Raw genomic sequence first — 24,955 nt, forward strand, 5'->3', positions numbered from 1 at the left:
TTGTGAATAATAAACAGTATCTGCAAGATAAATTCTTTGTAGGTTATACAGAGGTGGTAAAGCACACTAATAATATATTGACAGTCTAAATACAAACATTGCAATTATATTGCTACAACTACAACTAGCGAATGCTTTGGATGCCAGTCTAGCAAGGTAGGAAGCTAACTTTAATCATAAGAGATGAGACACTGCATTGAATGGAGCTAAGCCTGTGCTTATGAACCTTGCTGAATCATACATAGCCTTTCTGTATGTGGCCTCTCATACAGGCCACCGTTGAAACACTGCAGCAGGAGGCTCTTTAAAGAAAGTTTTAAGTTCCTGAATGCCAGTAATTGAATCACTAAGTAAAGTTTGTAGCATACATAGAAATATCAGTTGAAAGTAATCAACACCTTCTATATTTAAGTGCTTTTTAACATCTGAGTAGTGAATGATTTCTTAGTTTTTATGAAAGCAAAAGAAAAGGTTTCAGGAAGTTCACATATTGATCTTCTTGGATAGGCTGAAGATAAGGTACTCTGTCTTGAAAATTATGATCACAATTAGCTTGTACCTTTTCCTAAAAATCATCTCAATTTGCAATTATTTGGCTAAAAAACCTGGTTTTATATAAACTAAGATGTCTTCAATGTACGAGTGTTTATTTTTCAGACTGTTATCTTAAACAAAATTTTCTGTTATTGTTAAGACAGGCTTGTTGGCTTGCTCGTCTTTTGACCAAACAGGAACTAAATTTACAGCCTGCCAAAACATTTATCGTCTAAGGAATCTTTAAAATATTCCATTCAGGCATGAATCACGATATTTTTTGTATACAATGTACAAAACATAATATAAAAGGAAACTAAGTAATAAAGAAAAATAGAAGTGCAAAACTTGGACTCCGAATAGTACACAAATGAAATTTAAAATTTTGTAGTAAAAGTGACATCATCTTCCTTGACTGGTGATTCTTTTCCCAGGCTAACAGGAAGCAGAGATGACCAAGCATTTTTTCAAATTAGTCATAACCCTTCATGTCAACAAGCTAGAAGATAAAAATACATGTTATATCCTCTGAGTATCATGACTATAAATGAGACTGTAAAGATGTCTTAAAATTCAGGGAAGATGTACATAAATTTGCAATTCTTATATATATTTGATATATTTATACTCACTTTTTGTATACACACATAATTATTTCTCATTATTATTGAACCTGCTCCACACAGAAACTAGTAGGCCTTCTATTCTCATGTTTTCACTTTTAATAAAAAGGAGATGCAAAATGCCACCTGTGTGACTTGATTTACACATCAGCTTTACAGATACCCTGCTTATTGGAGCATAGGGTAGGAGCTGTGAACTGTGTAAAACTGGGCCGGAACAAGGCATGGAAAAAATTAGGATTTCCTTCCCAATTTTGACACGAACGCTTCTCAGTGACTTGGCTCACACACCAATTTTCCCTGTCCTTCAGCATAAACGTCAAGTTTCTTGGCCGCCCTGGAAGGAGCTATATTCGGTACTCGACTGCTGCTACATTAAGTGCCTTCTCAGTTCAGCTCGGTGCCGCACAGCGCTCCCGCCAGCCACCCCCAGCCACCCAAGTGTTTCACAGGCTCGAGCAGAGAACACGGAGGGGCTGGGGCCGCTGTAATACCCACACCGACTTGAAAACAGGGAGTAAAATAACGCGTGAGAAACCCTGTGAAACGTGCGGATGAAGGACACTCACTAACCCCGAAACACTTGAGCTGCTCCAACACGCGCTCCTACGCGTGGGGAACTATTGAGTCCTCCTAGAGCTGTCAGTGTGAAACCAGCTGGGCCAGGAGCCGCTTTTCAAGGGCTCCATCAATCACTTTTAACTTTCCGTGGGGAGCGGACGGGACCTTCTCCCGCCCCGGCAGCCGCAGCACTGAGGGATCGCGGGGGCAGCCGCGGCAGTCACCAGTGTCCCTCTCCGTCCCCCCCGCAGCAGAACCTCATCGCCTCTCAGGCGGGACGCGAGGATGGGGAAGGACGAGCAAAGGACACCGGCATTACCAGACACCCCCGGGCTGTGCCCGCGGCGGGGGGCGAGCTCCGCGCTCCCGCCGTGCGGCGGGGCCGCGCCTCCCCCCTCCACCCCCTCCCCGCCCCGCCAGCCCTCTGCGGGACCGTGCCGCAGCGGCAGGAAGGCAAACCCCGCCCCTCCGTCCCGCTTGTGGCGCGGCTCGGCTCGGCTCGCACGGCACAGCGCGGCTCGGCCCGCCCGGGCTCACCCTCGCCATTGTCTGTCTGCGCGGCGGTCACTGCTGCGAGTGGCGGGCGGCGCGGCGGTTGGCCGCGATGCTGAAGGGCTTCGCGCCCCCTCAGAGGCAGCAGCAAGAACGGGCTCTAGCCCCGGGGAGCAGTCACTCCGCCTGCTGAAGACTGAAACTTTGCGTCCCTGCCGCTCCCTCTCCTCACCCTTCCCGTCGCCGACCCGGCTCGCCCTTCTCCATGCGCTGAGCGGCCGCGGGGCGCCCGCTCGGCCCCATGGACGCCTTCAGCGCCGCTAAGGCCAAAATGGGGGCGAAAAGCGGCGGCGAGGCGGCGGCGGCGGCGGGGCTGGTCGCGCCTCAGCCCGCCGCGCCGGCCCCCAGCCCCACCGGCCTCGGCTCGCCCGCCGCGCCCGAGCCCGCCGCCTACAAGCTAGAGGACCTGGAGACCCTGGCCACTGTGGGTGAGTGCGGGAAGGGGGTGAGGCGGTGGGACTGGGGAGGAACAAAGGAGCTGCCCAGGTGCCTGCCTGCGGCCGTGCCCGGCGGGCAGGAGGGCGGGTAGCTCCTAGCTGTGCCTAGCACTGCCCGCTTTCCTCCCGCCGGGCGTGGCCCCCGGAGATACCCCAACGGCCGGCTGCCCGTTCCCTGCCCGGGCGCCCTCCTTGTTTTTTTTGGGGGGCGCCCACCTCCTCCGCTCCTTTCTCTCCCCCGCCGCGCCCCGGAGCCGCGGCCGCTGGGCGTTGTGGGCCCGTTCTGAGACAGCGGGCTTGGATCATCGGCCGTTAACGGCCGGCAGGTGCCGCCGGCCGTTTGGGGTGACACAACCCCCCCCCCCCTCCACCCACCCGCCTCCACACACAGCCGCGGCGCTGGGGAGGGGGCCGCCGGCTGGCGTTAAGGCTGCTCGGCGCCGCAGGGCTGCCTGTGGTGGCTGTACGGCTCTCAGGAAGACGTGCTGCAGCCTCCGTGTAGTTTGGGAGCCGCGCTTTGAGTCTGCGGGAGGCTGTTGGCATTGTCTGTCCCTGGCGTGGTTGTGCCGGTGTCATCGTTGCCGGCTGCGAAATCTGCAGCTGAACGAGCCTGTAACCGGGTTTGGCCTGTTTGGGAGACGGGGACAGTGGCTGCTGAAGCCTAAAGCCCTGTCAGTGTAGAACCTGATTTATCTGGTTTAACTTCATTTACCTGCATCATGATAAAAAAAAATCATCATTTAAATGTAGTTGTCGGGCCACTGAAGAGATCAAACAGGTTAGCTGAATGCAGCTAAGTATATTTCAAAACCCCAATGCGCTGTTGCCCTGAATATCAATGCAAAGATGCTTTGTGTGTGTAGAATTTTGGTAGAAGGCAAGGTTGCATCTCACATCTAGCACGCTGAAAACTCAGCCACATTGCAGAGTAAATGTGTGTGTTTAGTAAATTGGTGTTTCATACGTCAGCGATGATGTTCGTTGTGTTCATATCCACTGTATCTGTCTGTGCATTGTGTTTGAACATATGTACGTGTAGTTACATAGATTTTTGTACCTGGTTTGAAGGATTTTATGTTCAACAATATGCAAGTTTTATTCTTTTTTCTGTATAGGACTGTGTAATGATTTTGGATAGATTTATTCCAATAAGTGCTGTAAGTCTCAATCTCCCCTAAGCTCTCTTCAGAAGAAAAGGTGTGATTTAAACTCTTTCTTAGTGAAGTTGATGTTTTTAATAGGTCTTTAAAAATGGGCTTAGAGAGTCCTAAGGTTATTGTAGTCGATGAAGACCCTGTTATCTTCTCATGAAGTGCATTGTTTTTTGAGATAATTTTTCCAATTTGAATTGTGAACAGGCATTTTATTGAGAAATTGAGATCATTAAGAGACTGCTTGAAGGGCTTGTGATGCTTTTTTTTTTTCCCCACCAGAAGTTATTCTTCTTGTTCGTTACATCATGACTAGTTGATGTGGATGGAGTTGTCATCACAGAGGATTATGACTTCAAGTGAAGCATAGGCTGCACAAAAATAGTAATTTTTAAAGAAGGCATAGTAGTCATGGAAATGTTCCTGAGGCCAATGCAGAAATGTAGAAGTAATCCTGGTGTCAATTTTAAACAGCATATCTTTTTAGAGTGTTCTTTAAGGTGCTCCTTAGAGGTTAAGGAAGAGGAAAGTCATGATTCCACAAGGAATAAAGAGAGGCTTAAAAAAAAAAGAGACACTTCTTGATATGAAGACACAGAGAAGGGAATAAAGTGTAAAAGGAGCAGGTAGCTCCTTGTCAGAGCACTGACAGAATACTTAAAAGAACAGTCTCCCTTCCTTCTCTGTCTTCCCTAGCTTGATTTTTTTAATTTTCTTCTCTAACAGCTGTGAGATGACCATTCTTTGCATCTCTTATGAACTGTGGCATCAGTTGTTTAGTAAGGAAAAGGGAGACAAACCACAAAACTTGAAGGATATAAAAATGTGCACAGATAAATACGTAAAGCTTTAGCTTATCAAAGAAGCTGAGCTGGCTTATTATAAGTTGGTTTTAAAATGAATTTATGACGTGCCTACGTGCCTCAATAGAAGACTGTGAGGAGGGAAGAGATCTAGCTCCTGACCAGGAAGCAATACAGCAGCCTCAAAGTGATACTGAAACTGAACACATTTATACCTGCCTCTGAGTGGCAGAGTTCATAAAAGATGCAGTGCTCTGCTAATGGCTCTGTGGTGCATCTGAGATCTGAGCCAGTAACTCCGTGTGAGGTTGGGCTGCTCTGTACACACCTACTAACGTGCTACATTGCATTCCTGGGTTAAATGGGCTACCGGTTAAATCAGTGCAGAATACTATGTAGATGTGTAGTGTAGCTTGAAAAGCTCATTTTTGCTTGGCTAAACCTTTTTTAAGTTAGTTAAGTATGGTTTAGGTTTATATCACATGTACTGAAAGACTATATCTACAATTTTTTTTCAGCAGTGGTTTCAGTCAATATCACCCTATCCTCCGTTTTGATCTCCGTGCACAAATAGATGAGATTAATGTATTGTCATCAGTTTCACTACAGCAATTTAAGGTCGTCTGCAGTTTGATTACTGTGATAAGAATAGCCATTTTCTTTCTGCTGATGTTCTCAAAAGCTGTGTACTCTGAGATATTTGGAGATCTTTGTGGAGGGGAGGAGGCTGTCAGAACTTCCTGTCCTGTGATTTCTGGGTATCTTTTCTACTAGAATCATTGTTGCTTACAGACATACCCAGGCTTCGAAACAGTATGGCCTTGGAAACTATCAGCTTCAGAAGGTGGCAAAATAGGGAGTGAGCTCAACGCCTTTACAGCTGTTTGTGAGTAATATTTAAGGTAACAGAATGATGTTGGTGTCTGTGAGATTGTGGTCATCTCTGACTTTAGGCACCTTCTCTTGGAGGAAGGAATAAAGTTCATGTAAAAAAAAAAAGTGGAAACAGTACCTGCTTTGAATATAATAGCTACTGTTTTAAATATCCTTCATAGTCTAAGAAGATTAAAATCTCTCTGCTAACCTGACCACCATAATGCAGGCTGGATTGCACATGGTCTCTGATTTCTGTTGGCCTCGGTGCATGGTGTAGCAAAGAACTCACTGTGAGGGAAGAAAGAGCAAAAAGGGAGAACAGTTTCACGTAATGATTGGGAGGATGTTTATCTCCCCCAAACATCCCAGGACTCAACCTTTGTTTTGATGTTTGTGGACCCTTTGGTAAAAGGCATTGGGAGTAGAGACTAGAGTACAGGTATGCTTTTGGGGGAGGTGCCCTAATATTTAGTCGATAAAGTGAAGTTATGGGTTTGGGGAGGGCACAGGAGTGGGGCATATACTGGTTTCTGGCACTAAGAGAGGTTGAACAGGAAGAATGTTTCTTTGAGGGTACTTCCGGAGAGGTTGAAGATGTGGCTTTGAATCTTTGAGGTATATGGTTTTTTAACTAGTCCTCTTATATGAAAGGTGAGCATTTTTGCTCTGGAGCGATTGAAGGTGCCTGGTTGTCTACTTCTGTTTTTGAATTAATTTTACTTTCAAAGGAGGTTGAAATATGAATATTTGCTCAGCATGCTCAGAAACTGCTGCTCAGACCAGGCTGAAATATTCTGTGAATCTCAGTTGAATTTACATGATCAGCTGTGCCAAGACTGAGAGAGTTCTGTGCTGCACAGAAGCAAAAAAATTATATGCCATGACTGCTATGTTCATTGAAATTTAACTGCTGAAAGTTCACGGTTCACCCATGCTTATCTGAACCCATTTCAAACTTTCTGTAGATCTGGTTGGTGGAAGAGAGAGACCGTGAAGACTAGTGGCATAGTTTCTGAATCATCCTTGGTTTTGATGAGTGTTTAACAAGAGCAACCTTCCTACTCCAGTAGTCAGGGCAGCTGCAGTATGATACCTGATATGTATCCTGAAATGGAGATATTAAATTTTTAATAATGCCATAATGAAGAAGTAATTCAGGTAAAATAGAATAATAAGTGCAAGAAAACCAGAAGATATTTCTTCACTTTTGGGAAGGTGAAGTTATGAGAACAGATGTTATGTTCCTAAATGAAATGTACTGTAATAGGGAAGGAGGAAGGAAGCGAACTCTAGGAGGAAAAAGATGACTAACTTATTCTTGCCCTCTCTCCTGTGAGATCGGTTTCTTGCCCATTTTTCAAAGTGCAGTGAATTCCATAGCAGGCTTTAAAAATATAAATTGGGTTTTGTAAATATATTCTATTGATTTGAAATGTTTTAGTAATAGTATTTTCATGTGAAAAGATTCTTTTAAACAACTGTTCCCATGAAGCTTTACTCTTAAACAAATGCAGAATAAAAAATTGGGCAAACCAGTATTTTAATTTTTATGAGCATGGGAAAATTTTAAAAAGGACATGGGAAAAGTGAGGTGTAACATATTTTTAAATACTTAATTTCATTGTGTTCACGCACAAAGTATGCTAGCCAAATATATTTGAAATGTCATTATATCAGCAGGACGGTAGGTACAGAACTGTACTCTAATGCTGTAAGAAGGAATCTGCTCCTGTATAGAACATTACAGTACTGTATTCACTGCATATAGTCTAAGTAAACAATTCTGCACCAGAATAGCTAAGTTGGTCTTCACTAGTAAAGAACACTGGTGGCTTTTTCTTTTTTTTTTTCTTAAGGGGCGCAAATTAGTTCTGTTTCTTACCAAGTGTTATATTTGGTTTCACTACTGAGATCCTCACCTATTCAAGATACTATATTCTAAGGGATGTGTGAGCATTTTTTCCGATTTTGTCAGGAAATTATAAATAATAATCCATACTGTAATGATAAATAATCCATGATTTTACTTGGCAATGTCCTTAAATAGCACAAGTTTTGAAGGAAAACATGGTCTGAATGTTGTGACTGTAATGGTGACCTGAATTCACCATTACATTTGTACATCTTTGAGACTTTAGTCATAAAACTAAATGATTTGGATTTTGTTTTCACTCTGTCTGTGGAATGTCTTTCTTGCTTCATTTTTCCCTCCCACAAGATCATACTTGTCCAAAAATAAATCCTTAGTATTGTTATAGCTGATGTACTAGAGAAAAAAATGACCAGGTGTGACTCAGCTTTCTTCTCTCGCTTTTCCTGTTACCCACTGCTGAGGTGAATTTCAGTAGCATAATGTTTATTGTGGAGTAGGCAGCAACAGGTCCTTTCTCATAAGGTTCTTGTTCTCGCTAGGCTGGAAAAAATGGATTGAAACAAATACTGTCTTTCAGAAAGGTCAGAAAAGTGAGAGTATATGGAAGAAGTCTGAACATGTGAAAACTGAAAGTTCACGTTTCTGCTCTTTTATTTTCAGTGTTTAAAATCAGTGTTGAAGTAAATGGCTAGTGTTTGTCACCTGTTTCATTTGTCTTAATCTTATTTAGATATCTGACTGGTTGCAGAAAGAAATTCAGTGTTCTTTCTCTGTTGTGAACTTGACAGTATGTTGTAGAATGGGCTTTGACACTCAAATATACTTCTTGAAAATAAATTACTTGTTAAGTCCTAAAAATAGCCCAGAGATGCCCCAAAGTGCCTGTTGCAATGCAAATAATCAGATAATCTGGAACCCAGCTAGTGCTAATACTTCAGAAATAAGAAGCATGCAAATCTCCTCTCCCACAAAATCAAAAGCACCTAACACCACACCTTTCCCCTGCCAAGTTTATGCTTAAATAAAACTAATCTTCCAGGTGAAGATACTCTTGAAAAGTTCTTCCATCAAGTGTTGTGTGTCAACCCAAACTGAATAAAAGATAGAAAACCTGAAAAGAGAGATTTTCATTACTTTTTTTTTTTCTTTCCCTTTTTTCAAAGGGAGGAAATATGAACTTAAAGTACTGGTGGTAGACAACATGTAGGCTCTTAGGGCTTGACTCACCTTTTCTATGTTTAGGTTCCTGAGTTTGCATGTCTGGACTGTTTGTAGCGGACAGGGAGAGCAGTGTTTTGGAGATGGATATCTTGATATTTTGGCTTTTATATCATGAAATCTTAGGGAAACAAATCCTAAGCTAAAGTGCATTTAATCCTGGTTTGGCCCACTTTAGGGGTGATATGCAATATACAAATATGAAAAGAAAGAAAATCGTGATGGAGTTATATACCAACTTTTTTTTTTTTTTAAATGAGAGGTATAGACATGTATACAGCAATGAAGAGTGAATTTTTGTGAAGTAATAGATGGGAACTTTGTGTTTACCTTGCAAGGGCTTGTCTGGGCATAAGCTGTTCTTAACCAAATTAGTTTAGGTTAAACAATACAGTTCCCTTACTGCTGATACTTATCAGTGCAAAACATCTTCGGCACTAGCTTGTACTACTTGGGAGTAGTTTAACACAATGTCTTTACTTGTGAAAGCATCCTTGCATTTCTACACAGCTTTAGATTTTTTTTTTTTAGCAGCTTTGAAGATGTCGGTAAGTATTATTTTGCTGAGTACTGTATGTTAGTGTGCACCTGGGATATTCAGGTGACAGGGAAGAGCAGTTCTCAAAATTAGACTGTATTTCTGTTTTCCCACAGGAAGACTATCTTTCAATTGAATGAACAAATGTGTCCCTTTTTTTTAAAAAAAAAAAAAAAAGAGGGCCAAGGAGAGAAGGCATATGATACAACTTTCTTTTAACCACTGTTTGTAGTTCATTTTTTATTTGAAATATGTATTATTATAATTTTTTTTAAAAAAATACTGAAGGTGGATCAGAGATTTTCCCTTAGTACAGCCTATTTTTTTATAGAAAGATTGCAAATTTAGAGTGCTAAGGAAATTCACCTGGGACACAGGCGAATAAATTGTGAAGGTAGTTAACTAAACACATTGTATTTGGAAAGTGAGTGGAATGTTACAGAATGAGAAAACATAAAAAAGCACACTTATGTCAGCCTCATTATTGTGTTTCTGTGGATAATTGTAGTCTTGCTTTGTTAATTTTGGTAAAAGAAATGTTTAATTTTTTGCCCTTTGTATTATGTTTACTATTTTATTTTGGGTAAATAATATATTTCAACAGTATTGAAATAATTTCAGTTTTGATGGTAAGACTGTAAATTGGCAAATTAAAGACTTCTTTCTTGAGTTTTAGCGGATGGTGTTTGAAAAGGTGGTATCTCTGAAACAGTGAGTGATGTGGGTTTTTTTCTTCTAAAGGTTTAGAAGGACAGGGTGTAAAATAGATATAGTGCTTCTGTGAGCAGTTTTGCTCTGAAAGCATTGACAATCTAGGGGAAAAAAGGTATTCTGAGAATAAGACGGATTTATAATTTTGGAAAGCTTCTTTGAACTTGAAGAAAACATCTTGTTCTACTCTGAAGAGCATTCTGAAAATATTAAAATAGCAATCTCATTATGAGGATTAAGTTAAGCTTTTGTTTTTACACAGTTTATGGGCAATAGTCTTAATGAACTCTGAATTTTTTGTTTTTACAATTCAAGCAACTTAACTATTCTATGTGAATACCTAAGCTCTTTCACTGGAAGGCCAGAAGATGACTGGAGCAGGGAAAATAGTGTTGAAACTGTAAATCTTAGCATATTATAATTATTCAGAATGTGCTCTTCTGGACATATCTACATTGTAGAATATACAATTAAAGTTCTCTTTTCTCAACATACCTAAATTAGATTTAAACTAGACATTTCAATACAACTGCTAGTTGTATTGCCAAAGTGCTTGTGCTTTTGTGTTAGTAAAATAAGCTTGCCTGAGCTGCTATGTGATGCTCATACTGAAGGATTTGGATTAGATATCTATACCTATTTTAAGGTAGTTTGAGGATGTTTGTGTTGCAGAGTTGCTCTTCAAACATGTGGACGATTGTCATGGTTTAACCCAGCAGGCAGCTAGAACAACCACACAGCCGTTTGCTCACCCCCTTCCCCAGTGGGATGGGGGAGAGAATCGAAAAGGAGGAAAAACAAAAAAGTGGGTTGAGATAAAGACAGCTTAATAGGATAGGAAAGGAAGATAATAGTAATAATGATAAAAGAATATACAAAACAAGTGATGCACAGCACAATTGCTTGCCACCCAAAGCCAACGCTCAGCTAATTCCTGAGCCGCACTGCCTCCCGGCCAACTCCCAGTTATATACAGAGCATGACAACATATGGTATGGAATATCCTGTTGATCAGTTTGGGTCAGCTGTCCTGGCTGTGTCCCCTTCCAGCTTCTTGGGCAGCCTCGCCTTCTTGTTGGCAGGCCAGTATGAGAAGCTGAAAAGTCCTTGACTGCTTGGCAATAACTAAAACATCAGTGTGTTATCATCAGCATTATTCTCATCCTAAATCCAAACCACAGCACTACACCAGCTGCTAGGAAGAAAATTAACTCTATCCCTGCCGAAACCAGGACAACACTCAAATTTTCCTCTAGTGAATTCTGACAGCTGCCCTATCCAGTCTTAAATTGTGGTGATCTGTGGCATTTGCTCATGAAAACTTTCCACTTGGCTGCCTTCTTTCTTCTCTTCTGTCCCAGCTTGGAGCAATTGATAGCTGGTCTGTTAATTGGTTGACAGTAACTTTTGTGTAAACGCGTTGTTATTTTTCTTCAGGGAATCAATTGGTCTGCTTTTACATGCTTCACCTCAGAGAAATTGCTAGTGTGTGATATTTATTTATAACTGAAACACATTAAAAGTAATGAAGGAAGCATCCTTTCCATGTGACTGAACTGCATGGTGCAACATATTTTTGTATAATGGCAATGGAATGCTGGACTTGTCTGTTGGGTTGATCTGGTCAGTGGAACCATTCCCAAAGTCTGGTTTTGAGCCTCAACTTTCTAGTCTGTTGAGGGAGCAGGGGAGTCCAGCTCAATTTGACCTGCTTTATAGTTAAGTAAATCTGAACTGCACCCCTCAGGCAATTTGAATACTTTGTGAAGTATCTGGATTTCTAGTCTTGTGACTCTTCATTTGTTGGGGAGTGTTTATTTAATAGCAAAGTAAAAGTAGATTGGTTATATGGCTTTATTTGGTTTGCAATGTGTTTCATAGCCCTTTTGCTAACAGGTTATGCTAAACCAGACTATTTTTTTATGTAAAATCTTTGCTCTAGTTTCTTTTCTGGATATTTATTTTGAATATCACCTATGACTTTATCTATTGCATTATAAATGATATATATATATGCATATATATTTTAATGTATATAAACTCATAAAACATAACAATTCTACAGCTTGATGTAGGACGAGTGAGAATATAGAAAAGTCTTCTACTCATTTTCTGTCAGCATATATAGGACTTCTTAAATGTCTTTCTATTGCACTTAGCAGATCTTTATTTCTACAAACCATGCAGTATCTAGAGCATGTAGCAATTTTTTTTTTTTAACTAGCGTATTTTTTACTTCCTGAAAGGATTGATTCTGAGATGATTTTTCATGGAAGGTCCCGTATCTGGTGTTTTTTAATTTGATTCTTCCATGCAATTTGCAAGAATTCAGGTGTGATGATTTATATTTTGTATGTATTGGGGTACTTGGGAAAGGCAACTCAGAGCAGAAGAGCTATATAGTATGAACTATTATTAGCAGATGTAGCTAACCTGTGGCTTAGACATGCATTTGTTTTTCTTGTGTACACTTGGCATTGTTTTATGCATACTTTTAAAAAGCACTAATGCTGTCAATGCAATACATTATTTTGCCTGGAAAATGTGACTATAAAATCTCTGACATTGTCTAGTAAAGAGGAGAGCATGTGGAGCTGCCAAGGTTTGGGATTTTTTTTTTTTCACATGATTCTTACAAAGGAGGTAATGGTTTGTTAGCAAAATCACAGAAAGTGACCATTTAAGGTACCCACTATGCAGTATTTTTTATGAATTTTGGTATGGTTTGTCATTAAAATGTAACTTCTTACACAGTGTTCTTGGCATTTGCTTAAGTGTTGTTCTGTTTGTATTGGGTAATATGGGGACTCTGAGCAATCTGTCATTATTGTAAATATTTCACTGCTATTATTGTTTAAGGTGCAGGGAGCTCTCTGGATTAAAGCAAAATGTCTAGTTAACATTGCTTTTTATGCCTCTCAGGTATTGCTCCGGTCAGTAAATTAAATGCTCCTCAGTTCTTCAGGCAGATGTTAAGAGAGCTATCCCTCTGTAGACTCTTCAAAAACAGGCTTAACTGGTGTAAGATTTTTACTTTGCTGATCTACTAATTAGGATGCACTGGAATAGCTATATGGATGGTGAATATAAAAAATAAGAGGCTGGGAGCTGACTGTGTTTATGTGAAGCTTCTGGGTGCTATTATAGCAGACCTCTTTAGCCACCTGCCCCAAAACTGATGACAGACTTCTAGCCTCAGACGTCTTCCCCCTAGCTTGGTATTGGCTTCTTACTGCTCCTTGGGTGCAGGAGATGATAGCCTGTACAGTTTTAATTTGCATGGTCTGCCAAAAATAACTTCAGAGTATGCATTGTAAAATTTTAGTTTGTTTTCAGGAAAATTAGTGGGTAACTCCTTGTCTGGCCCTGGAGAAGGAACAATGAGGACAGCTGCTGGTCAGTCTGTTTCTAAACTGGGATTCTTGTCCCCTCTTTCATTAAAATGTTTCAGGTTGCATGTCAGCATGCTGAATTTGTGTTCTGAGGCCACTAAATTCTCCCTGACTTTTTGTGACTTTCAAAGGCATATGAAGACTTCTGCAGTGTGTCTTTATTTAAGCCACCCAGTTGTCACACTCAGAAGTGGTGAATGTAGAAGTTAAACTGAATCAGCAACATTGTTCTTACTCCTTTTTTTTTAGTGACTGACATAGTTCAATCCACTCTAAATACATGTTAGCAACCATATATGTAGAAACTGTTCATTCACTAATATCTTTGGAAATAATGTCATTTGGGGCATAATAACCTTAAAAATATTTCTAAAAGTTTCCCAACTTAAGTATTGCAACTTAATTAAAATTATTCTGTTTAAAAGCTATCTACATCTCTTCTAGTAATTTCCCAGTGAGTAGCAGTGATTCCTTGGATCTGTTCATGGAAAATGTTCCTTGATTAAAGTTGGTTTTGTTACATATTTTTTTTTTTTCCTGCTACAAAAGGCAGCTGGGAAGAAGCTGTGAGAGACAGTGTGTCCTGCAAGGCAGAACCATTAGAAGGAAAACAAAGTAACTAAGAAGAAATTTGGGAAGAATCTGAAAAAAAGAACTAACACCAAAGTTAATGCAAAGTATTTTAGAAGACATGGAAATGTATTTCTTCTGAGGGAGGAAAAAAGGTGTTAAGTTTTTTGGATTTCAGTTGTATACATTTCATTCTTCATCAGTTGAAAAGTAGAAACGAGCTAGGGCACATCCATTCCTGATGCTGTAAAGCCTATGAAAGCTATCCCTTTTAAGTTTTTAATAATATAAACTATATCCTTTGTTCTAAATGTCTAAGTGAAGAGAGTTTCTAGAATTATTTGAGCTCTTTATCTGCAACACTTATCAGCTAAAACTTTTATTTTGATAGCGGTTGAGATGATTTTTTGCTGCTTTCATTGTTAGGTAGGCCTAAATTTTTCAGTGCTCCTACTGCACTGTTGGTTGTGGGTTAGGCAGAGTACAGCCTTGTTGGCTTGATTTGAGATAATTCTGGGAAAACGATGCTCTGGAAATCTGTGATAGGATAATTTGAGTGGATCATGTGCATTTTGCAAAATAACAGTATATGACATCAGAAATCTAAAGAATATTTTGGAATTATGCCTTTTTATCCATACCCCCACTCCCCCCACCCCCCCACCCCCCCCCAAGAAAAAAAGTGTAACATGATTTAATTTTATGAGCATAAGATGTGGCTAAGGTATAATTGCATAAATATTCAACCTGAGTGACATCAGAGATTGAGAAATAGAATCTCAAAATCCTGTTTAGCAAGGATTCTTAATATTCTTTTAACATGAAATATGTATGAATTGTACTATACTGCAGGTGATGTTGCTTATCAGTGAATTATCTGTTGAGAAGAGCTTGCAGGACATGCTGATGGTAAATAGAGAAGCAACACTGTGAAATGAGAAATGTGGAAGACAACTGGCTTTGTGGCTATTTAGCCAGTCGCTCAGCAATCTTTAGGTTTTTTTCTGACAGGTCTGCAGGTAGGCCCATCTAACTTAAAACTAAAGCAGGCGTTGGTTGCATAGTTATTCATGTCATAGCTTAGATTGACTCTTTCACATTGCTTTTAAGAGCTTCCTAGGAGCGTATCTGTGATAGGAGCCTGCAATATAAATAATTTTGTCTTTGAATCTTGATTTTAAGTGTTTAATTGCAAGTGAAATGCTTTGACGCTATGTATTTGGAGACAAGGGTTCACACCTCTGTGTTAATTTTAAGTATTCTTTTTGAATTTTACTGTCTTTTTTGCATGGTTGCTATTTGTGTTTTAATGAAGAGGGTTCTTAGTGAAATAAGGACTACCAAAGTGGATGAGTAGTCAGAGAAGGCTGGCAGGAAGTAACAGAGATGAATGCATAGGTGAGGCTATACCTTCAGATCAGAATGTTGGAATTCCTACTTAAAAATTATGTTGGAAAAAGCAGGATAAGGGGACTTACCACTATTTTGTGATGCTCTTCCATTTTGTTTAGGTAGGTTGTTTTTCCATGATTTTGTTTCTTTTCAGAGGAAAACAAGTAGAACGGATTGAAGGTTTTGCTAGGAGCGTGGTTGGATGTTTCAAATGATTGTATGGGAAGAAAAAAACATTACTATTGCTTAATTTCGTAGGTGTATCTGAACTTGTAGTTGTTGCTAGTTAATACTGAGTGTGCGATGTCAGTAGCTTTATGTGGAAATAAGCCAGCTATGGATTCACTGATATCCTAAAGTTGGGCACTCTTGCATGAAATATTGCCAGTTTATATTTTATAATAAAATACGTTGATAAATCTCTCTCTAATTTTCACATGTTTTGGTGTTTAAAATATTTGTAGTAGGAAAAAATTCTCCTGCTGGCAATTGGATGTGCCAGCTAGGGAGAGATTCGGAACTCCAGATACACACCCAGACTAGTTGTGATTTCTAGCCTAATTGGCTTTCATTTTTGATAGAGATGTTAGGAGCTGCATTGTTTGAGAAGAAACACAACTTTGTTGCTTTGTCTCCATTAGTTCTCTGAAATATGATTCTTGGAATAAAATTAAACAATGATTGCAGTAATATGAAAAAAAAAAAAACCAAAACCCAACCTAGAAATGCTAGGACACTTGGAGGAGGGAGGGTGCAGAGAGAAGGAAAAAAGCAGTACTGGGTCATCGCTTTGCTTTGGAGATCCTTCCATAGCATAGTTGGTTTAGTTTTATGAGCAAGACTTTTTTTTTTTTTTTTGGTGCAAACTATTGAATAATTTACCGTAAAGTGCAGTCATCTCTAAAGAGTTTTGCGTGTCATACACAGACCTCATTTTAAAGACTGAGGAACTCGACAAACTTGACTAAAAAGGGCAGTGCAGTGAAAACAGGTGCTAAGGGACTCTTTAAACATTAATGGCACTTAACTTGTACTGGCAAATTCTATTAAGGATAACATTTAATTTTTACATCAAGAAGTAAGATATTCATATTAGTCATTGGCACAGCTTTCTTCTGGTACTTTCTGAGGACGTATATTTTGGGTAGTGCAATGCTAGTTTCCTCTTCCATCAGTGATGTAGGAGGACCTCTTATATATGAAATAATTTAATCAGTCTCTGTCCTGTCTTCTGAGACTGTTACTTATTCCTAGGAAACATGCAAGCATCTGAAAGAAACTGCAGTTCACTTCATAGAACAGTAAATACCTAATATGCCAAATAATTTTTCTTGTTTGGCATATTTCATCTCTTTTCAGGGCGGAAGTATGCCTTTTATCTTTGCAAGCTCAACATGCTTCAGCTTCTGTAAAAAGTGTTAATGGATGATAAACTAACAACTGTCAGATACCAGTAACTTTCAGTTACAGCTGATTTGGGTTATATATGTATGAACTGATAAACCAGCCCAGATAGACTAGTTTTGTGTTCATTTCTGATCCCTGTATCTGGCCCTGCCTTCTAATTTTAGGACATTTGTGCATGTGCACTATTTTTTTAAAAGTCCTGAATTATAAATTATGTTGAAATGTTTATTCTTTAAAATGAATAATTTAAAATACATTTCTGTTGAAAGGTGTGCTATGTCAACTGTAATAGCAAATGAACCTCTTAGTAATCAATGATACTACAGTTTTGAAGAAACACTCTACAAGGGCATGTCAAGTACTCTTGGCGTGTGAACTACAGCTCATGAATTCAATTAGCTGTAATTTAATCTATCCTATCAAGGTGGTGTTGGATTGCTATTCATTGCTTTTAGTGCAGACTGTTATCTTGGTTTTAAATATATCAGTCTAGGCTCAGATAATTAATCCTGAGATTTTATGGGCTTAGAGAGTAGAAGTGAGAAGCAACTATTTGAGTAAACAAAAAAAAAAGTTAACCTGTGGTTTGGGGACATGGGTGTATGCGTATATGTTATATACCTATATAGCTGTGTATATGGACATGTGTCGCTAAGAAATTTGGTGTATGATGAAGACACACATAGGATAGCAGTGTGAAATAACTGAAAATCTAAAAGAAAATATTCATTCTTATAAAAAAACCAACTTGGATTAATTTTCAAGACTTGAGTATTAATGACAAACTGCTTTCAGCAACTGGAAAGGGAGAACACTGGGAACATAAAAAGGGCTCTGTATGGCTTACTGCTCATAACTGTTACTTTGATATGATGGGTTGGAAACTGTGTTTCTATTAGTAAGGTCTATCTAGTAGTCTTCACTATTATTACTATTATATAATATACTTGATACTCTTCAGGACGATACAGAGCATTGTAAGTTAAGATCCAGGAAATCACAGGCCCTGAGGAGTTGAACAGAGCAATTGATAAGTCTTTAATGCTGAAAATCGGTTTCCATGCAGTACTCTAAATACTATATGTAGAACTTAAACTCCTGTGTCTAGAGTAGAGGTTTGTGAGAGAGGATGTAACCAGGTAACACTAACGATGGACTGATCAGTTTTAGATCTCAAAGTTCTGATCTCCTGATGCATTTTGATAATGGAGAGGGCTTTCGGGGGTTTTTCCTTTTTCTTTTCCAGCTTTGTTTTCCATTTGAGGCATTCTGTAGATTAGCCAGTCCACTTACGATGGAGAGCTGTCCATGTGTATTGAGTCAGTGTATTGTCCAAACAGTTGTCCTGAAATGCAGTTTTTAACATCTCAATTGACTTTTCTTGTGCATATATCTTAAGTGATTTGCCACTGTGCTACTTCGAGCTTAGTCACCATCAGATTAGCGGGTGAATCCAACCAATTGTTAGGCTGAGATTTTGCAGTTTGAAGTGAGTCTTGAACACTGGGTCATTAGTAAGGATGAGATTTCATCAGACCAAACTCAATACCTGTGAAAAGTTATGTGGTCTTTTTCTTGTCAAGGTATTTAAAAACTGAGCTAAATGTGTTTGTCAGTGTTTGAAGTGCTTTCGGATTTTAGGGCAAGTTCTCAGGTCTTATGGAAAGATTTGTATAGGGTACATGCTCCTGTATGCATCTACTGTTTTCCTTCTGGATTTATATGGATTTTTGTGTATGGTATTGTTTAAATCCTACAACATGAAGATGAATTGACTTTTGTATTAACGGAGCCAGTCCTTGAATTGACAAATAATACTTAAGTAAGGCCTACTCATAAACAATGTAGAAATCATAAATTTGAAAAAAATTGCTATCAGAAATGACACTTGAGATGTGTATTTTGAAAGATTATATGCAATTTAAGGAAGCATATACAGTGCTATTAATGGGACTTAGTAGTGTTCTGCAATATGGACTTTGATTTTCTTGGATTTAAGCCTTCTCACACTACACATACTGTTTTATATTGGGTAATTTGATCGTTCTATAAAACTAGCTATCAAATAGTATAAAATGGGTCTGAAATCACTTGTCTGCATTTTAATATAGATATTCCAAGAAGTAATGAATTTAGCTCTTCTCCAGTGTTTATATTAGCTTAGAAATTTAGGAGTGATTATTATGGTTTGGTAAGTGTAAATCAAGGTAATCTAAATTGTCCTCACCTGTCCAAACAAAGCATCCTTTCAGGAATCTTAAAGCCTTAGCCTATGTGTGATTTAAGCATATGTATTGTAGGATATTTTATTTCTGTATGTCATTGGTGTTTAATATTGAACCTTATCCTTCTCTTTGCTCATCCTGTGACTGTATGAAGAATTCTCAGCTTCATATTGTGACTTATGAATAATTTCAAATCTGATAAATTCTTTACTATAAATATATATTCACTCTTCAAATATTTTTGTTCAGGAGCAGCTAATAGTCATTGCAAATGAGATTTATTTCCATAATGTTGTATTTCAATCTTGCTTTTGGATGTGGAAAGACTTATTGTTTAGGGAGTTCACCTATATCCTTGCCTGTTCGTGACACATTGCATCTTCCCACCTGTGTTCTCAGATGTGTGAAATTAGCAAACTATATTTAATGCAAACAGTGTTAAAATAAATATTGTACCTTAGATGATTTTATGCTTAAGAAAAAAAGGAGAGGGGTGGAAACTGTACAGAATTGTCCAGCACCAAAATGCCATTTAGTATCAACCAAAAAGTCTGTCCTTACTATTGCAAAATTAATCATTGTTATAATTGTTATGATATATGTCATAGCCTCTGAAACTTATTTTAATATTGACTGTAATGACCATTCATGTGTTGATTTCCATTTTCCTGTACAGTTTGTTTCTTGAGAGTCACTTTGACAATCAAGGATGTTTCAGGAAAGGAATTTATCTGTAGGTTGTTTGGGTGTAGGCTTTCATAAATTTTCGAATGTTCTCATCCTGGTTCATCTTCGTTCATTTAAATAGTTGTCAGTTATGTACAGCCTTCTATTTAAAGTCTTATTTGTTGGCTTGGATGTGTTTCTGGGGTATGATATTCAGAGATGTAATATTGGAGAGAGAATGGATCCCGCTTTGGACATGGAAGGGTAAAGGAAAGTGTGTATATAAAACAAAGGCAGTTGGCTTCTAACAGTGGAAACTTTGTAGAGTGTTTTTTCTTTCCTATTAAGAAGCTGCATAGTAAAAAATAGAAAAAAATAATCCATCCATTCTGTTTCACTCACAGGCTGAACCGAAGTTAGAAAACAGAGCAAGAATTTTAATTGAGTTTAGTTTATAGAGGAAAAAGTGTAGTGGTCCATACAATCCTGAATAGCATGAAAAATTTAAAGATCACAGTCTTTTTCTGCTAGAGTATTTAAGTGTTTACACTAAACATAATTGTTAAAGTACCATTGGCATATCTTCAGTAACATTAGGTATTAATACAAAGAATATTTTCAGTCTTTACTTCTATCAGTAATGTAATTCCTGGGCACTATAGAGATTTTCTTCTGAAATGTTTAATTGATATTTGAGAACTGAATTTGGAGACTGGGATTCTGAAACTTAATATTTGTGTTAGTGCATTTGTTTCAGTTCCATATCAGATATAACTTTATTTGGATATTCTAGACTGACTTCCTCTTTCTCACATAATAGCTCTTTGTGGAGAACATTATGATGTCCATTTTAGTGCCAAACAACAGTGATTTCATCACCTTTCCTTGGACAGTGTTACACTATTTTTTTGTACAGTGTAGTATGAGAGAATTTGGAAAGGTAATGAACACGTGAAGTAAATTCTAGATACGTAATGCATCTTTACTCTGTAGTCTCTCAGGAATATCAGTTGATACTGCCTTATGAATATAAACAAAGCCTTTCCTTTGAGGAATACTTTGTTCCACTCGTGAATTCTCTGTGTATTGACCCTTCACCAAACCTAAATCAATTTACAGTTCTTGTTCCAGGTTGAAATAGTATTTTAGGAGAAGATTCTTACTGGCTTGTTGCTTGATTTTGTTTTGTAAAACTTAATTTACAGGAGATAAAATACAGGATCTCAGTGGCCCAGCACACTTTTCATGGCATATAGATGCAAAGAAATTACCTCAGTCTTTCAGAAAGATATTAATTTTGCTGTAGTTACAACATTCAGTCCTTTGTGTCTATTACAATATAATCTTCATTACTCAGTACAACCAATTCAAAACAAAGATCAAACTAAAGTTTTCAGAAAAGGGCTTAGTTGTATCAGAAGTCTTTTTTCTGTTTTTTGCCTGTGTAACAGCTCAAGTAAACAAAACAATAGTTTTAAGTGCCTTCTAAGACTCTCTTGTGCTGTATAAACTTGAATAACATATGTGAAATTACAGATTATATGGGTAAATGCAAGCTTGCAAATTGCACGTGGTTTGAGCTGTGATTATTTGTAAAAACTATTCTTGTGTGTTATGTCTGTTTATTAACTATATCTGTATTTTTTTTAAAAAAATGCTAGATAAATGAGCTGGCTTTTTTAATAGCACATTTGTGATATTGTGCCAGTGTTTTATTTGGGTCACGGTGCTGAAGATTATACAGTTGTATAGGAATCATTTGGCATAGTTTTGGTGATGTGTGAAGAATTTAGTGAGTTGCTAATAATTCTTTTTTAAACCTCACAAATGTATACTTCCTTATACAAATTAGCATATTCTGTGTCAATAATTTCCATGTCATGAACTCCCACATGCGCATATCAGAGCATATAACTTCAAGGTTGGTTTCATCTGTCTGAATGCAGAACTATGCAGTGTAGTTGCCTATCGAACTTACACATGTAGAATCATTTTATACAGCAGAAGAAAACAGGTACTTCTGGGTTCATAAACTGCATGCATAAACCTGGTCAATTGAATACAGAAGTGTCTTTTTTCCCTCTTGAGTTGCACTGGATTCCACCTGGCTGGTCCAAAGGTAATCTCTGTAATTACATGAGGTAGTTCCAACCTAAGATGTCTGGGGAGGTTGTTGGTTGTTTGCCTGAAAGATGGAGAAAGTGCTTGTGCTTGGGGTACAAACAAGCTGGTCAGTTACTGCTTGTACATGGTTAGCCTGCAACTTTACTACTTCTGTTTTTTTGTATTGTGAAAAGACTTTTTATTAGTTCCCACCATAAACTGCAACAAACCAAGAACAATGGCAGCCTTTCAGGGCATATATCCACTGTAAAGAGATGATATGAGGATACGTGGTCCTCTGTGGTAGCCTTCTGTCTTTGAAAGAAGAACGAACTCGTTTGTCATTTTTCCAAAATACCAGTCTTAAGGTTTGAAGGTATAGTGTGAAAAATGAACTTTCTGATGCTCGAGGCCTTAAACTACTATAACAACAACTTGATGGACAGGCTTTGTGTCCAGAGGGTGGGTTGTTTTTTCTTTTGTTATCCTGAGTTAGCTCTAGATCAGTGAAATTTTAAAAATGAAAGTCAACAATCTGAATGAAAAAGGTTAAACTTAAAAGAAATTGGGAGAAGTAGGTACTGGCGACCACTGAACTTTAATTTCATTGCTAATTTGATAGAATTGCTTTCTGAATATCAGTGTATCTGGACTTCAACCTGGCCTTTATAGCTAAATCTCAGTTTTACTGGTGTACGTGTGCATAAATACGTATGCAAGTGTGTTTCTGGACTGGGGCTTTCTGTGTCTAATTCTGTGGTAACACACAAAATAGCAGGGAATAGGTAATCTTGAACAGTTTTCTATTAGTTTCCTATTTACCTGTTTCCTGAAACATACAAGAGAACTAAAATGAGCTGAGTGCATTTAAATTAAGTCAAAGTCTTTGATCTGTATTCATCCAGGAACTCTTCAACATAATTTACTCTTCAATCTTATACTTTAAAAGCATTGTAGAAATACCATATTAAGTAATGAATAAATAATCTGTTTCAAAAGTATTAAAAATATGGGTTTGTGCACTATGTGAAAGGTCCCCCTCAATTTGTTTCTCCTTTAGCACTACTTTAGATGAAGATGGAAGCGAAATGTAATCGAAAGGAATGTATTATAAGAGGTACCAGTCTCTCAAAGGCTTCTGTCCAGCACTAGTGAAGGAGGAAATCGGTCAAGTACAAACAATGCGGCTTTTATTACATTCATTCAGCAATAATAAACCTTTGTACTTTAACAAGATTTTTTTGTTTGCTTTTTAAAAGGACACAGACAAGGATATTAAGCCTGATACTTTCTTTGCATTAATGTGGAACTGAATTGCATCAAGTAGTTCTTTTGGAAAAAAACAAAGGAAGAGATCTGCAGGAGCTGAGTTTCAGGACAGACAAAAATATGCTGATTATGTAAAAAGTCTAGAAATGAGAGACACATATTTCTGTGTTGAAAAGGAAAGTGGCTAATCAGGTGTTGGATACCTACTAAGTAACCCCATTTAGCCTCACATAGTTCAGAGGGGGCTGCTTTTAAAGTTTTGACCCATTCTGCTACGTGTATCTCTAATATTTATCAGACTCCATGTAACAGAGTCTACAGAACAAAGTGACTCTTTAAATACTTCACAGGATTATTGCATTTGTAAGTGTTTGTTTCTTAGTCATCAAAATGTTAATTTTTTTTTTCTCAGATGAAAACATGAGGGCAGCCATGTTTTGTAGTTGTTTGGCTGGTCAACTTTATTTTAAGGTTTTCTTTTTTCTTTGGGTACAATTATAAGCTATGTCCATACAGTAGTTTTGCAGCAACGTATAGGACCTAGTGTGTTCAACTGTAGCAAATGAGAGCAAAAGCTACTGGAACAATCTATTAATGTACCTGAACTGTGGTGTGTTCGCTACAGAGGTGCTGTTTTAAACTCTTAAGAACTTAATGGCTGTTTCTTTTAGTTGAAGTTACTTGAAAAGCTTTTAAGTCTGTCTTTGACTTTGTGACACATCGAATTGTTTGGTTTTTTTGGGGGGGGGTGTGTTGGTTTGTTGGGTGTGGGGGTTTTTTTAGGTTCTTTTTTGTGTCTTTTTGGTTATGGTGGGGTGTTTTTTGTGGGTTTGTTTGTTTGTTGGGGTTTGTGTTATTTTTTCTTTTTTTCTGGTGGAAAACCAAACTAAATGTCTCCATGCCGAATTTGAGTAAAGCCAACTCAGTTTTGTAAATGCTTTCTGTAAACAGGGAAACTGCAGGTGAAGATAGAAGTGCTGACAAATGATGAGAGAGAAAGCTTTACTGTCCTCTTGGGTAAAGATTTGATTGTGGGAATTAAACTTAACAACAGAGCTGGTTTTTTTCCAATTTAATATGTCCCTGCATAGGTTTTACTCACCATTTTTTTTTCTTATCTTCATTGGGAGGGAAGAAAATCACTGGGAAGCACTTCTACCTCATAATCAGAACAGAAAAAGTGAAAAATGGTATATTAATGATTTATCAGAATTGATTATGCAGTATCAGAGATAACTTGCAGTTCATTTGTCTTCATAGAAAATTAGAGGTCAATCTCTTCTGGCTTAGAGTGCTTCTGATACATCCAGTTCAAAATTTTGAATGTAGTACTAATCCCAGGAACCATGTATGCACAACAACAGACCTAAAATTAAACAGTATCAGAAGAGAGATCAGGATTTGTCATTTTAGGTTATAATATAAAATGTTTCTGTCATAGTGTTTTTTAAACAATCAAAAGGAATCATGTAGCCTAAAATCTGAGATTTGATGATACTTAGAATAATACTAGACTCATCTTTTTGGTTTTCTTTCTCTTTCCCTGAGTCTAGTTACTTTGTGATGCATTCATGTATTATTTTGTTTGTGGTAAGCGAAAGCGTAACTCACTTCAATTACTATTGTAACTTTTAGCCTAAATATCCAACAATTTGTTTTAGGTTTCATTTTAAAGAAGCTGTTTCATAGTATTTGTAAACAATTAAAGAAAAAATAATTAAAGCAATTATGAAAGATTAACTTTGAGCATAAATTAATTTAGAAAGAATCCTGAGTCACTCTAAACTTGATTGGAATTTTGAGCACCAGCTAATGGACAGGAGGTGGCTAGATGTTGGGTTTTATATGTCTGGGTTTTATTGTTTGAGAGATTTTGGGGAAAAAAAAAATAAAATCCTTCCCTTTAATATTTGCATTCCAAGAAGCTCTCAGTTAACATGCTTATTTTAATCTCTCCCTATCTGAATAGGATTTGAATGACTCTTTATAACTTTAAAAATTCCAAAGATGGCCTATCTTGTTAGTATACATTCTAATTTACAGATTCTTTTCCA

The 24,955-nt window shown here is 38.1% G+C and overlaps 1 protein-coding gene across 1 annotated transcript in view; it reads left to right on the plus strand.

The window, feature by feature from the left end:
• The first annotated feature begins 2,191 nt into the window (after positions 1-2,191).
• PRKX (protein kinase cAMP-dependent X-linked catalytic subunit) overlaps positions 2,192-24,955 on the plus strand; it is a 60,482-nt gene continuing 37,718 nt past the window's right edge. The window contains exon 1 of the mRNA XM_054804938.1: positions 2,192-2,698. Coding sequence (XP_054660913.1) covers positions 2,512-2,698 — 187 coding nt within the window. The 5' untranslated portion in view covers positions 2,192-2,511. The remainder of the gene's footprint in view (positions 2,699-24,955) is intronic.

The sequence above is a fragment of the Grus americana genome, chromosome 1 (assembly GCF_028858705.1).
Source record: "Grus americana isolate bGruAme1 chromosome 1, bGruAme1.mat, whole genome shotgun sequence".
Lineage (NCBI taxonomy): Eukaryota > Metazoa > Chordata > Aves > Gruiformes > Gruidae > Grus > Grus americana.